This window comes from Oncorhynchus clarkii, chromosome 3 (assembly GCF_045791955.1).
Source record: "Oncorhynchus clarkii lewisi isolate Uvic-CL-2024 chromosome 3, UVic_Ocla_1.0, whole genome shotgun sequence".
Lineage (NCBI taxonomy): Eukaryota > Metazoa > Chordata > Actinopteri > Salmoniformes > Salmonidae > Oncorhynchus > Oncorhynchus clarkii.
The window spans coordinates 75248181-75264198 of record NC_092149.1 but is presented as its reverse complement, the minus strand read 5'-3'; the positions used below and the strand labels follow the sequence as shown (position 1 = coordinate 75264198).

Genomic DNA, 16018 nt, shown 5'->3' with positions numbered 1-16018 from the left:
TTTACGGGAAATATTTATCTTCCCTAAACCCAGCCTGAAGCAAAAGTAACAGTTACTAATTGCGGGACACTATAAAAACATGGATCCAGTTGGAAGAAATGTGTAGATAAGTGCTCTACACCAACACGGTTTACAAGGAGCACAAAGAAAAATAGTCAACGTATTATTGATAAGAATTGCCTGCAATTAGATCAAATACAGAGTGAAGGAGCACCAGAAAATGGTATTTTAAAAGATTGAAATGTAGCCACTTGTGAAGCTCATCTCCTGAAGAAGCACTCTTTTCTTTCTATTCCATGAAATGTTATCTGGGTTATTTTTTTCCCCTTCTCTTCCCAGTGATACTGGTGCTCCCAAATAAAAATTCTAGGCAGCAGTAAAATATTTAAGCATATACGACAAATGGTAGCGCCCTGTAAATCAGGTTAACTTTTTTTTTATTGAGAAGGCAAGCTTTACATTTCTTGAATAAAAATTATAAAAAAAAGGAAAATAACAAGTCCAACATTTTCCAATTAATTTTAGTCATTGGGACAATATGAAAGGGCCAACAGGGAATTGAAAAGGCAGCAATGGAGGGAAAGATATGGATTTGAGGATGATGGAGAATGATAATGGAAGGGATGCACGTGAGGTGGTGGCTTGGTTTAGAACCTGCCAGAGCGTTCTCTGGAACGCCTTCTCTCGCGGTCACGTCCGCCTCCCCTGCCTCTATCCCTCGAGCGAGAACGGCGTTCCCTGGAACGGGAGCGAGAACGATGGCCCCCTCTGAGGAGGAAGAGAGAAAAAGTAGCTAGTTAAACTCACAACTAGAACTTTCCCACTTAAAAAACCTTAGCGTGTCATAAATGTGTATTTCGGAGAGCACTTGAACGCAGCATTAGTTCTGTGATTAGCGTTGACTGTCAGAGAGCCGGAGCATACCCCTTCTTCCTGCGGCGACCGTACAGCTCCCTCCTCAGCTCCCTGGAGATGGGTTTCAGGTGCATGAAGTTACAGAAGCCTCCTCGAGTGCACTCCCTGTGGAGAAAGTGGAAACTGCAGTTAGATGATGAACCTTGCTCAGATTTAGATTTCTTCATATGACAACGGAGATAAAGGCATGTGGATTTCGGTAGCAGTTAGCCTTGCTCTAGCATTTATTTCATTTAAATTACCTCAATGATTTACAAAGCATTTGTAATCACGACTAACGCCATCTTGAGCTGAAAATGGTGTGTGTGTGGTCCTGCGGTGGAGTACTGACCCCATCTCGTACTGGCGGCAGCAGGCTTCTCTGAAGTCTGTAACGGGAGAGAGCTCGGCGTGGATTGGTTGACCGTTGAACCAACGGTTATTCAGATCCATCACGGCCTTCTCCGCGTCTTCCTCACGACGGAACTACACACAGAGACCATCACAGAGTTGGTGTGTGTGCGAAATTACGTTCTTAAGAGGCAGAAACAACGACAGAGTGTTTGTGATTAAATGGAAGGAGGAGAATGGGTGTTCAACAAACATGCACAAAACCCACCATCAAACACACAATTACATGGTCAGTGACACACCTTCAGGTATACGTTTCCAACCAGATGGTCTCCCAGGTTGTCGCACACATTCATCTCCTCCATCTCTGTGAAGACCTCCTACAACAAGAGTTACAAAGGAAGAGGTGGATTGGCAGACAGAAACGGGAAAACACTAAGCCTCAAGTTTGCTTGAATTCAAAGCGCATTTCCCAAAAATAGCCAGGAAAAAAATATATTCAATATTTCTAGTCGGTTTCAGTATTTTGTCATCGACTCCCACATGGGCTGTGTGATGGGGGAATTGACGCAACGTAACCAAGAGCTGCATCATCCACTCCTTTCAAGTGGATTTATAGTGCGATAATACCAGAAGCTGACGTGTCACTGACTCACCTCAAAGAACTCATCGTAGTGCTCCTGCATCTCCACATCACTGACGGCACCTAGTGGCCACAGGAGAAACACTCATCAGGGACAAGCCAATGACGGCATCACTGTGGTTTCATTAACTAACATGCACAAGAGAAACATTGCTAAAAACAGACGAGTCTGGACTGATTGGACAGGATTTTAATCTAAATATTACTGAATTACAAATGACTTGAATTGCCTAATAGCACACAGTTCTGTACACATGAAATGGAGATTTCAGGAAATATCGTGTCCGAAGCAAAAGGGTCAGTGCCAAGAATCAGTTCATTGTGCCCCTGCACAACAAGGACAATAAGACTGGACATTTCCCTTATGAGGAGTCTTAAGAGACTCATTTAAAGTTACATTCTGTGCTAAGTAGTAATAGCAAGGTTCTGGCACTGTCAGACATAATATAGCTGTCAATGAATACTAAGGAATGGGACTCACTGGGACCTAAACACTCTAGGGAAAATGTCAGTCATACTCATCTCCCCAAAAATCACATTCCATGTATCACATTTTGTACAATAAAAAAAAACATTTCCATAAATTAGTTTGACCTGAGACTATGGGGCAGGGTTAACTTCTTGAACAGGATTAGTGTAAATGAGTGAGTACTTGAAAAAAAAAAAAAAAAATGAATAAACTATTACCTAGAAGGTCTTAATTCAAAATCTAATAGAAATATACACTACTGTATGTATCAAGCTTTATTTGGTTATTTCTGTAAGTGGTACCTACCAGAAGAATAGCCCACATGGATTGTTTTACTTAACACTAGTACCTGTTGTATTGCATGTCTAGTACAGCACCTTAAAAAGGGTCCAAACCTTAAATTGCTGAAGAAAAAAGGGATAAATCTTAGAATGCGAGATCAAGAGGAAACATAGCAGCTGGTCCCTGTTACACTTACAGCGCAAACCATCGGCAGACTGGGCAGTGTTTTGAGGGTTACGGTAAATGTTCAAGAGGGCAATGGTCTGAAAATACAAAATGTACATTTGAATATTTTAAGTAACAGTTAAGAAATCTGCCTGAAACTAGGTGCATTTACTCCCATCCCCCTCCCTCAAAACAGTGTAATTGTGCCCCAACCAGCCCCAGACCTGGGTAGGAAGGGATGAGTGAAAGACGTTAAGATGATCCATGGGACTGGTCCACGCCGAAACAGAGGGAGCTGGAAGAAGCGACATACTCAGAACGACAATATTTGACTATCGCAAATTATATATATTATACACACACAAATTACATCCATTTTAGAATAACACTAATGTAACAAAATATGGATAAAAGGGGTCTGAATAGTTCCCAAAGCCACTACAAAACCGTTCAAAAGTTTGGGGTCATTTAGAAATGTCTGAAGAGAGAAGCACATTTTTAGTCCATTAAAATAACAAATTGATCAGAAATACAGTGTAGACATAGTTAATTACTATTGTAGCTGGAAAATACAGATTATGGAATATCTACTTAGGCGTACTTAAGCCCATAATCAGCAACCATCACTGTGTTCTAATGGCGCATTGTGTTAGCTAATCCAAATTTATCATTTTAAAAAGGCAAATTGATTAGAAAACCCTTTTTAATGAAGCTGCCAGTTGAGGACTTGTGAGGCATCTGTTTCTCAAACTAGACACTAATGTACTTGTCCTCTTGCTCAGTTGTGCACCGGGGCCTCCCACTCCTTTCTATTCTGGTTAGAGACAGTTTGCACTGTTCTGTGAAGGGAGTAGTACGAGGCTTTCAGTTTCTTGGTAATTTCTCACATGGAACATCCTTCATTTCTCAGAACCAGAATAGACTGACCAGTTTCAGAAGTTCTTTGTTCCTGGCCATTTTGAGCCTGTAATCAAACCCACAAATGCTGATGCTCACCTAGTCTAAAGAAGGCCAGTTTTACTGCTTTTTTAAATCAGAACAACAGTTTTCAGCTGTGCTAACAATTGCAAAAGGGTTTAATAATGGTCAATTAGCCTTCTAAAACCGATACATTTGGATTAGTTCACAACGTACCATTGGAACACAGTAGTGATGGTTGCTGGTAATAGGTACAGTGGGCAAAAAAAGTATTTAGTCAGCCACCAATTGCGCAAGTTCTCCCACTTAAAAAGATGAGAGAGGCCTGTAATTTATCATAGGTACACTTCAACTATGACAGACAAAATGAGAGAAAAAAAATCCAGAAAATCACATTGTAGGATTTTTTATGAATTTATTAGCAAATTATGGTGTAAAATATTTTTTTTAAATGGACCAAAATGTGCTTTTCTTTCAAAGGTAAGGATATTTTTAAGTGACCCCAAACTTTTGAACGGTAGTGTAAATCTACGTACAGTGCATTTTGGAATGTATTTAGACCCCTTGACTTTTCCCACATTTTGTTCCAGCCTTATTCTAAAATGGATTCAATAAAACATGTTCTTCGTTAAACACAAAGCCCAAAAAACAGGATTTTAGAAAATGTTGCACATTTAAAAATAAAAACCTTATTTACATAAGTATTCAGACCCTTTGCTATGAGAACCGAAATGGAGCTCAGGTGCATCTTGTTTCCATTGATCATCATTGATATGTTTCTACAACTTGGTTTGAGTCCACCTGGGGTTAATTCATTGGAAAGACACACACACACACACACACAACATATAAAAGGCCCCACAGTTGACAGTGCATGTCAGAGCAAAAACCATGCCATGCGGTTGAAGGAATTGTCCATAGAGCTAAGAGATAGGACTGTGTCGAGGCACAGATCTGGGGAAGGGTAGCAAAACATTTCTGCAACATTGAAGGTCCCCAATAACACAGTGGCCTCCATTCTTAAATGGAAGAAGTTTGGAACCACCAAGACTCTTCCTTAAAGCTGGTCACCTGGCCAAACTGAGCAATCGGGGGAGAAGTGCCTTGGTCAGGGAGGTGACCAAGAACCAGATGGCCACTCTGACAGAGCTCCAGAGTTCCTCTGTGGAGATGGGAGAACCTTCTAGAAGGACAACCATTTCTGCAGCACTCTACCAATCAGGCCTTTATGGTAGAGTGGCCAGACGGCAGCCCCTTAGTAAAAAAGGAACATGACAGCCCACATGGAGTTTGCCAAAAGGCACCTGAAGGACTCTCAGACCATGAGAAACAAGATTATCTGATCTGATGAAATCAAGCATCACGTCTGGAGGAATCCTGGCACCATCATGCTGTGGGGATGTTTTTCAACTGCAGGGACTGGGAGGCTTGTCAGGATAGAGGGAACGATGAAAGGAGCAAAGTACAGAAAGATCCTTGATGAAAACCTGTTTCAGAGAGCTCAGGACCTCAGACTGGGATGAAGGTTCACCTACCAACAGGACAATGACCCAAAGCACAAAGCCCAGACAACGAAGGAGTGGTTTCTGGACAAGTCTCAGAATGTCCTTGAGTGGCACAGAGAGCTCGGACTTGAACATCTCTGGAGACCTGAAAATAGCTGTGCAGCGACGCTCCCAATCCAACCGGAGAGCTTGAGAGGATCTGCAGAGAAGAATGGGAGAAACTCCCCAAATACAGGTGTGCCAAGCTTTAGGCGTCATACCCTAGAAGACCTCTAGGCTGTAATCGCTGCCAAAGGTGCTTCAAGAAAGTACTTGAGTAAAGCGTCTGAATACTTATGTAAATGTGATTTTTAAATTGTTTATACATTTGCAAACATTTCTAAAAACATGTTTTTCCCCCTTTGTCATTATGGAGCATTGTGTGGAAAAAGTAAAAGAGCTCTGAATACTTCCCAAATGCGCTGTACATACAGTACCAGTCAATGTTGACACACCTACTCGTTCCAAAGTTTTAGTTGCACTATGTTCTACATTGATGTCGTCACTTATTCTACAAAACTGTGAAATAACACATATGGAATCATGTAATAACTAAAAAAAAAAAGTGAACAAATCAAATGAGATTCTTCAAAGCAGCTGGCCTTTGCCTTGATGACAACTTTGCACACTCTTGGCATTCTCTCAACCAGCTTCATGAGGTCATTCCAGTCACCTGGAATGCATTTCAATTAACAGGTGTGCCTTGCTAAATGTTCATTTGTGGAATTTATTTCCCTTTTAATGCATTTGAGCCAATCAGTTGTGTTGTGACAAGGCAGGGGTCATATACAGAAGATAGCCCTATTTGGCAAAATACCAAGTCCATATTATGGCAAGAACAGCTCAAACAAGCAAAGAGAAACGACAGTCAATACGGAAAATTAAGAACTTTGAAAGTTTCTTCAAGTGCAGCAAAAACCATCAAGCGCTGATGAAACTGGCTCTCATGAGGACCGCCACAGGAAAGGAAGAACCAGAGTTGCCGCTGCCGCAGAGGAGAAGTTCATTAGTTAACTGCACCTCAGATTGAAGCCCAATTAAATTATTCAAGTAACAGACAGACATCAACAGTGAATCAGGCCTTCATGGTTGAGTTGCTGCAAAGAAGTATCAACTTCAACTTCTTCAGGCAGACTGTCCACTAAAAATAGGATATTTATTGTCCTATTGGGTTAGAAAAAGTACCTCTGTTCATTAAATGTCAAAGCAGAGAGAATGTTGTGTGGGACGTGTTTGTCTGGTATACTGAGATGCGATATGCAAAAAACGCTTTGGCTATTCAAGGCGAGGCCACAGAACAGACTTGGACCAGCAAAAATGGAGGAAGTATGCATCGCTGTGCTTGTTTCAGTAGTATGGTTGCTTAAAACACTTCCTGTTTCATATATTTAGGACACTAACTAGTACTGTATTTAGTCATCTACATTCAAAGTACATTTTAATAGTATTGTTATTAAAGGTGTCTGATAAATACAGAGGGGCTGTTGAAAGGTGCACAACAGAGCCCACAAACACACATCAGTAGATGTTAATGGGGGGAAGGGGTCATGTACAAAATGTTATTCACACTATGGTGCTTCACTATCAGAACACCAGTGCTGATAAAACTTGCCCGATGAGAAGAACAAGCTAAACAAAGCACCAGTCCCTGGATCAAAGTTTTACCAAACCAAAGATAATGTAGCAATTTGACAAACGCTAACCCTGCCTAGAGCATGACAACCATTTCATCTTGGCAAGAGAAGATTTCCACATGCCCTTTAATGCAGGCCTCTGGTAGACGCAAAGATTTTAAATAAGTTTCCTTGACTGAATTGACTTACCTGGCTGAAAGTTGGCTTATTATGTAATCTGGAGCACCGGTCACCATGTCGGCAGGCACCAATTTTAAAGTAGAAAGAACAGTTCACCCTGGGGAGAAAAAAAAAGCCTAAGTAATCAGTGCTGAAATGCATAACTATCTACAGAAATGCACTATCACATGCAAATGAAGAGAAATATGAAAACTTTCCATCATGTGATAAAGGTAGGAAAACAGCAGCCTGTTGAAAGTACAGTAGAGCAGATTGTCTAGCTAGAGCTCATATTAACCCATTCAAATAGACGGTAAATGTTATTAAACATTATACTGTCTATTCATGAAGCTGGCTGCCACCTGAGGGGATTTGCCGACGCTGCCCAAATGCTGTCTAAACAAATACACCTAGCGAGCGATACAGTTCTGTAAACATTTTGACTTTCATATAACAAAATTGTTCAAATAGAAAAAGATAAACTTAATGTACGCAGTTTAGGAAAGTTGCACCTGGCTGAATTTTGAGACATGAATTGTGGAACGGGCCAATTGAAATGCAAGTAGAAGGTCAGAGGCGGAGTATGAAAACAGCAGGGTGCAACAAGTTCAAGTTGTCAATCTAATCAATAATCATTTTAGCAGCAGCGTAGGTGTGAGGGTAGCAGTAGATGTTAGCCACTTAACAGTCTTATGGCTAGGGGATAGAAGCAGTTTAGGAATCTGTTGGTGTGAGTCTTGATGCACCGGTACCATCTGCCAGACAGGAGTATGTAGAACAGTGCATGTCTCAGGTGGCTGGAGTCTAGATGGTTGGGAGCTCACCCCCAATGAAGCGCAGTTGGCTACCACGCAACCATACAACCATACAACCAAATCAAATCTAATTTTATTCGTCACATGCGCAAAACACCACAATGCTTACTTACGAGCCCTTAACCAACAATTCTAAATAAACAAATGGAAAAATAGTGCAAAAAACTATAATCAGGTAGCCATTTGATTAACTGTTCAGCAGTCTAATGGTTTGGGGGTAGAAGCTGTTAAGGAGCCTTTTGGTCCCAGACTTGGCGCTCCGGTACCGCTTGCTGTGTGGTAGCACAGAGAACAGGGCCTTCCTCTGACACCGCCTGGTATAGAGGTCCTGGGTGGCAGGAAGCTCGGCCCCAGTGAAATACTGGGCCATATGCACAACCCTCTGTAGCGCCTTGTGGTTGGATTCAGAGGAGTTGCCATACAAAACGGCGCTGCAACCAATCAGGATGCTCTTCGATGGAGCAGCTGTAAAAGTTACTAAGGATGTGCGGGGCCAGGCCAAATCATTTCAGCCTTCTCCACGACTGTGCGACGACCATGATAAGTCCCCAGTGATGTGGACACCGAGGAACTTGACCTGTTGGGGGTGTTTTTCCTGAAATCCATGATCAAATCATAAACTGTGCACTGTACGTGTATATTTTGTATTTGAAAGATAAGTTATTCGAATGTCCGTTATTCCAGGAGGTACAATATTTGTTAAGTGATGCATTTGGCAATGTTCAAATCATTTGCACAAGACATATTGTCACGTAATATCAAGGTGGGTGGAATCAGGCGCAGAGAGCAGGTTACAGTGAGTCGATAGATTTTATTCTCCGGAAACCAAACACGGTCAACCCAAATATACAGGGTGAAATAATCCAACACAGGATCAAAATATTATCGGAGAAAATAACACACACGTATTAACCCAAAATACATGAATCCAAAACAATCCCGCACAAAACAAGGGCGGGACAACCTACTACATATAAGGACGTCAATTAAACTAAAATACACACAGGTGAAACTAATAAGACAAAACCAACAGACAAACGAAAAAGGGATCGGTGGTGGCTAGTAGGACGGTGACGACGACCGCCGAGCACCGCCCGAACAGGCAGGAGAGCCAACCTCGGCGGAAGTCGTGACACATATAAACAATAGCATTCACTGTCAAAGTTGATACATGTAGGCCCTTCATATATAGGCTATGCGCAGCACTTCGTTCAATTTATTGAATCAGTTATTGTGTTCTTGCTCAAACCGCAAGTAACAGCTGTCAAACTCAGACATTTCTACCACAACACAGGGATGTCGATTCACACGGGACTATTATCATTATCATCAGACTTTGGAGTTTGACAACAACAACAAAAAACACGTTGTTATTCTGGTTAGTCAATGTCCAGATTTCAGTTTCCATTTAACCCATCTAAACAGTAGGCAACAGTTCCTTTGACATGCCATAGGTCTGTTTGAAGTCCAGTCCTGTGACTGTCACATTTGTATAGAGCCTCACAATCAATCACCACAAATAACAGGAATTATCATGTTATGGGATTATCTGTAATTACCCTCTTTTTCTCTTCACTAAAACTTTTCAAATTCTGTCCCTCCCTTCTCTTTATTTTCAACTGTCCTTCTGCAGCTTTTGTCTTATTGAATTAAACTTCGACAATGTACTCTTGCCTCCATGGATTGACGTTACTGCTTTTGGGAACGGGCAGAAAGTTATTTGGCGATTGTATGTGTAGATTACTACAGAAGCCTAACTAATACCAGATATCCTAATATAAATTAAAGAAAAACCTCAAAATGTTACCTATATAAATTGCACACTAATTAGACATTTATTTATGTATTTTTTTTCTCTTTATTCAACCCGCCCGTCATCCACTGGCCCTTCAACCACACAATATTTAATGATCCTAAACCTGTCTGCCCCACGGATATAACCACGGGTTGAGTCAACCGGTGCATCAGTACTACTGTAGTTATATTGTCTGTCTCACAATTTCTTCAACCTTGGACACACCACATATTATACAGGGCAAATGCTATGCGCATCTGGATGATCTTGGGAGCCAGCTAGTTGACATTATAGCTAACGTTACTACTGGATGTATAGCAACAGATGACAAATCTTGGTATAGCTAGCTAATTTAACCATTTGGGACACATGGCAGAGTGAGTTGCCAGCAGTGTTTCCCTAACTACAAAATCATTAGTGTCACACAAAATAATGTCTAGATTTTGACAAACAGGGTACTAAGCAATGTAATGTACATTTTACAGGTGAGACTGGCAAACTGCTCAGCACACACAAAGATCACTTATCTGTGCACACATGTTCAACAACATGCCAACCTTTTCCAAATGACTATATCCATCATTCTAACACGTCTAAATTTCACTGCTAATTGTGAATGATATAACATAGTAAGGCAAGTGTGGAAGTTCTCTTCATATGTCTATAATATGATTGTCAGACCAAATAAGTAAGGATATACATATAGTTAAAAACATTTACTCACTTTATCTTTCTCTGTACCAAAAATGGACGCCAGGTACTCCGCCATTTTCGATCCTATCGGCTACACTTTTGACGTCAGAAATGATACCCTTCCAGGAACTGAGCACTGATTTTAACTTTATGAATTTTTTTTTTTTTCATTTAACCTTTATTTAACTAGGCAAGTCAGTTAAGAACAAATTAAGAACAAATTATTATTTACAATGACGGCCTAAGCCGGCCAAACCCGGACGACGCTGGGCCAATTGTGCGTTGGCCTATGGGACTCACAATCATGGCCGGATTTGATGCTGCCTGGATTCGAACCAGGTACTGCAGTGATGCCTCTTGCGTTGAGATGCAGTGCCACTCAGGAGCCCCCTTAACCAAACACTGGCCATCAATCGATCATGCATATTTTTTATGAACTTGAATTAAGTTTCAAAAGCTTTTACATACCTAGCCTAGACCATTGTACAGCAGTTGGTGGTCATTATGAAATGTTGTTGGTTGTGTGCTTAGGGTGGTTGTCCTGTTGGAAGGTGAACCTTCGGGCCCAGTCTGAGGTCCTGAGAGCTCATGGCTTGGGGGTGGACGCTGTTAAGAAGCCTTTGAAACTAAGACTTGGCGCTCCGGTACCGCTTGCTGTGCAAGGTGGGAGTCTTTTACAAATTTTAGGGCATTCCTCTGACACCACCTGGCACAGAGGTCCTGGATGGCAGGAAGCTTGACCCCAGTGATGTACTGGGCTGTACACACTACCCTCTGTATTTTTTTTATTTCAACTTTATTTAACCAGGTAGGCTAGTTGAGAACAACTTCTCATTTACAACTGCGACTTGGCCAAGATAAAGCAAAGCAGTGCGACACAAACAACAACACAGAGTTACACATGGAATAAACAAACATAGGGGGAAGAAGTCTATATACAGTGTGTGCAAATGAGGTAAGATACGGGAGGCAATAAATAGGCCATAGTGGTGAAACAATTACAATTTAGCAATTAAACACTGGAGTGATAGATGTGCAAAGATGAATGTGCAAATAGAGATACTGGGGTGCAAAGGAGCAAAAATAATAATAACAGTATGTGGATGAGGTAGTTGGATGGGTTATTTACAGATGGGTTATGTACAGGTGCAGTGATCTGTCAGCTGCTCTGACAGCTGGTGCTTAAAGTTAGTGAGGGAGATATGAGTCTCCAGCTTCAGTGATTTTTGCAGTTCGTTACAGTCATTGGCAGCAGAGAATTGTAAGGAAAGGCAGCCAAAAAGGAATTGGCTTTGGGGATGACCAGTGAAATATACCTTCTGCAGTGTGTGCTACGGGTGGGCGCTGCTATGGTGACCAGGAGATGAGATAAGATGGGGATTTACCTAGCAAAGACTTATAGATATCGTGGAGCCAGTGGGTTTGGTGACAAATATGAAGCGTGGGCCAGCCAACGAGAGCATACAGTTTGCAGTGGTGGGTAGTATATGGGGCTTTGGTAACAAAACGGATGGCACTGTGATAGACTGCATCCAATTTGCTGAGTAGATTGTTGGAGGCTATTTTGTGAATTACATCGCCAAAGTCAAGGATCGGTAGGATCGTCAGTTTTACGAGGGTATGTTTGGCAGCCTGAGTGAAGGATGCTTTGTTGCGAAATAGGAAGCCGATTATAGATTTAATTTTGGATTGGAGATGCTTAATGTGATTCTGGAAGGAGAGTTTACAGTCTAACCAGACACCTAGGTAGTTGTAGATGTCCACATATTCTAAGTCAGAACCGTCCAGAGTAGTGATGCTGGATGGGCGGGCAGGTGCTGGTAGCGATCGGTTGAAGAGCAAGCATTTAGTTTTACTAGCATTTAAGAGCAATTGGAGGCCACGGAAGGAAAGTTGTATGGCATTGAAGCTCGTCTGGAGGTTAGTTAACACAGTGTCCAAAGAAGGGCCAGAAGTATACAGAATGGTATCGTCTACGTAGAGGTGAATCAGAGAATCACCAGCAGCAAGAGCAACATCATTGATGTATACAGAGAAAAGAGTCGGCCTGAGAATTGAACCCTGTGGCACCCCCATAGAGACTGCCAGAGGTCCGGACAACAGGCCCTCTGATTTGACACACTGAACTCTGTCTGAGAAGTAGTTGGTGAACCAGGCAAGGCAGTCATTTGAGAAACCAAGGCTACTGAGTCTGCCGATAAGAATATGGTGATTGACAGAGTCGAAAGCCTTGGCCAGGTCGATGAAGACGGCTGCACAGTACTGTCTTTTATCGATGGCGGTTATGATATCGTTTAGTACCTTGAGCGTGGCTGAGGTGCACCCGTGACCGGCTCGGAAACCGGATTGCACAGCGAAGAAGGTACGGTGGGATTCGAGATGGTCAGTGATCTGTTTGTTCACTTGGCTTTCGAAGACCTTAGATAGGCAGGGCAGGATGGATATAGGTCTGTAACAGTTTGGGTACAGGGTGTCTCCCCCTTTGAAGAGGGGGATGACCGCGGCAGCAGTTGGCTGAGGTTGGAGTAGCCAGGGGGAAGGCATGGCCAGCCTTGAGAAATGCTTGTTGAAGTTTTCGATTATCATGGATTTATCGGTGGTGACCATGTTACCTAGCCTCAGTGCAGTGGGCAGCTGGGAGGAGGTGCTCTTGTTCTCCATGGACTTTACAGTGTCCCATAACTTTTTGGAGTTAGAGCTACAGGATGCAAATTTCTGCTTGAAAAAGCTGGCCTTTGCTTTCCTGACTGACTGCGTGTATTGGTTTCTGACTTCCCTGAACAGTTGCATATCGCGGGGACTATTCAATGCTATTGCAGTCCGCCACAGGATGTTTTTGTGCTGGTCGAGGGCAGTCAGGTCTGGAGTGAACCAAGGGCTATATCTGTTCTTAGTTCTGCATTTTTTGAACGGAGCATGCTTATCTAAGATGGTGAGGAAGTTACTTTTAAAGAATGACCAGGCATGCTCAACTGACGGGATGAGGTCAATATCCTTCCAGGATACCCGGGCCAGGTCGATTAGAAAGGCCTGCTCGCAGAAGTGTTTTAGGGAGCGTTTGACAGTGATGAGGGGTGGTCGTTTGACCGCAGACCCATAGCGGATACAGGCAATGAGGCAGTGATCGCTGAGATCCTAATTGAAGACAGCAGAGGTGTATTTGGAGGGCAAGTTGGTCAGGATAATGTCTATTAGGGTGCCCATGTTTACGGATTTAGGGTTGTACCTGGTGGGTTCCTTGATGATTTGTGTGAGATTGAGGGCATCTAGCTTAGATTGTAGGACTGCCGGGGTGTTAAGCATATCCCAGTTTAGGTCACCTAACAGAACAAACTCTGAAGCTAGATGGGGGGCGATCAATTCACAGATGGTGTCCAGGGCACAGCTGGGAGCTGAGGGGGGTCAGTAGCAGGCGGCAACAGTGAGAGAATTATTTCTGGAGAGATTAATTTTTAAAATTAGAAGTTCGAACTGTTTGGGCATAGACCTGGAAAGTATGACAGAACTTTGCAGGCTATCTCTGCAGTAGATTGCAACTACTCCCCCTTTTGCAGTTCTATCTTGACGGAAAATGTTATAGTTGGGTATGGAAATCTCAGAATTTTTGGTGGCCTTCCTAAGCCAGGATTCAGACACGGCAAGGACATCAGGGTTGGCAGAGTGTGCTAAAGCAGTGAGTAAAACAAACTTAGGGAGGAGGCTTCTGATGTTGACATGCATGAAACCAAGACTTTTTCGATCACAGAAGTCAACAAATGAGGGTGCCTGGGGACATGCAGGGCCTGGATTTACCTCCACATCACCGAGGAACAGAGGAGGAGTAGGATGGGGGTGCGGCAAAAGGCTATCAAAACTGGTCGCCTAGAGCGTTGGGGACAAGGAATAAAAGGAGCAGATTTATGGGCGTGGTAGAATATATTCAGGGCATAATGTGCAGACAGGGGTATGGTGGGGTGCGTGTACAGTGGAGGTAAGCCCAGGCACTGGGTGATGATAAGAGAGGTTGTATCTCTGGACATGCTGGTTATAATGGGTGAGGTCACCACATGTGTGGGAGGTGGGACAAAGGAGGTATCAGAGGTATGAGGAGTGGAACTAGGGGCTCCATTTTAAACTAAAACAATGATAACTAACCTGAACAACAGTATACAAGGCATATTGTAATATATTGATATTTGAGAGAGACATACAACAAGGCATAAAGTAATCGCAGGTGTTGATTGGGAGAGCTAGCTAAAACAACATGTGAGACAACAACAGCTAGTCAGCTAACACAACAACAGCAGGTAAAATGGCGATGACTAGGCAGAGAGGGTCAGATTAACTACACACAGAGTCTGAGTACCGTGATTAATGGACAGTCCAGCAGGCATCAGCTATGTTGCCAAGTGATCATAGTGTCCAGGGGGCAGCAGTAGATGGAACAGGGAAACCGCCACTAGGCGACACAGCGTTTAAAGTTAGTAGCCCGGGGGTGGTAGGGGGGGTCTGCTCAGACGGAGGCCGGTTGAAGGCACAGCGGATGGAGTATTCGTCGGCAGACCAGTCGTGGTGGTGCGGCGGGGCACCGTGTCGACAGAGAATCCAAGCCAGATGGCGAAAGAGGTATTGTAGAATTTTGTTTGCTAGCCGGGAGATGTGCCTGGCTCATGGCTAACTGGTGCTAGCTTCGTGGCAGTGGCGTTAGCCACTATAGCCAATCGGTAGCAGTGGTGATCCGGTGACAAGGTCCAGAGTTTACAGCAAAGATCCGGTGGAGTATTGGGCTCCACCTTGGCTTTCAAAGACCTTAGAAAGGCAGGGTAGGATATATATAGGTCTGTAGCGGTTTGGGTCTAGAGTGTCTCCCCCTTTGAAGAGGGGGATGACCGCGGCAGCTTTCCCACATTTGGGGATGTCAGACAATACGAAAGAGAGGTTGAACAGGCTAGTAACAGTGGTTGCAACAATGTAGTGCCTTGAGGTTGGAGGCTGAGCAGTTGCCATACCTGGCAATGGTGCAGCTGTAGAACTTTTTGAAGATCTGAGGACCCATGCCAAAACTTTTCAGTCTCCTGAGGGGAATAGGCTTTGTTGTTGTGCCCTCTTCACGACTGTCTTGGTGTGTTTGGACCATGATAGTTTATTAGTGATGTGGACACCAAGGAACTTGAAGCTCTCAACCTGCTCCACTACAGCCCCATTGATGAGAATGGGGGGGTGCTCGGTCCTCCTTTTCCTGTAGTCCACAATCATCTCCTTTGTCTTGATCACATTGAAAGATTGTTGTCCAAGCACCACACGGCCAGGTCTCTGACCTCCTTCCTATAGGCTGTCTCATCATTGTCGGTGTTGTGCCACCGGAAAACTTAATGATGGTGTTGGCGTCGTGCCTGGTCATGCAGTCATGAGTGAACAGGTAGTACAGGAGGGGACTGAGCATGAACCCCCTGAGGGGCCTCTGTGTTGAGGATCAGCATGGCGGATGTGTTTTTACCTAACCGTACCCCTGGGGGCGGCCAGTCAGGAAGTTCAGGATAGAGTTGCAGAGGGAGGTGTTTAGTCCCAGGGTCATTAGCTTATTGATGAGCTTTGAGGGCACTATGGTGTTGAATGCTGAGCTGTAGTCAATGAATAGCATTCTCATATAGGTGTTCCTTTTGTCCAGGTGGGAATG

At 43.3% G+C, this 16018-nt stretch overlaps 1 protein-coding gene across 2 annotated transcripts in view; it reads right to left on the bottom strand.

The window, feature by feature from the left end:
* Window positions 1-430: 430 nt before the first annotated feature.
* The window catches only part of LOC139404363 (splicing factor U2AF 35 kDa subunit-like), a 20289-nt gene continuing 4701 nt past the window's right edge, over window positions 431-16018 (bottom strand). Inside the window, exons 1-8 of one of the 2 annotated variants that reach the window (XM_071147216.1) lie at window positions 10394-10442; window positions 7090-7177; window positions 2836-2902; window positions 1902-1951; window positions 1548-1625; window positions 1247-1380; window positions 925-1020; window positions 431-768 (exon numbers count right to left, since the gene is read on the bottom strand). In XM_071147216.1, the coding sequence (XP_071003317.1) occupies window positions 648-768; window positions 925-1020; window positions 1247-1380; window positions 1548-1625; window positions 1902-1931 (459 nt within the window). In that variant the 5' untranslated portion in view covers window positions 1932-1951; window positions 2836-2902; window positions 7090-7177; window positions 10394-10442 and the 3' untranslated portion in view covers window positions 431-647. Of the gene's footprint in view, window positions 769-924; window positions 1021-1246; window positions 1381-1547; window positions 1626-1901; window positions 1952-2835; window positions 2903-7089; window positions 7178-10393; window positions 10443-16018 lie in introns of those variants that run through there. The other variant, XM_071147215.1, reaches the window with a different exon arrangement.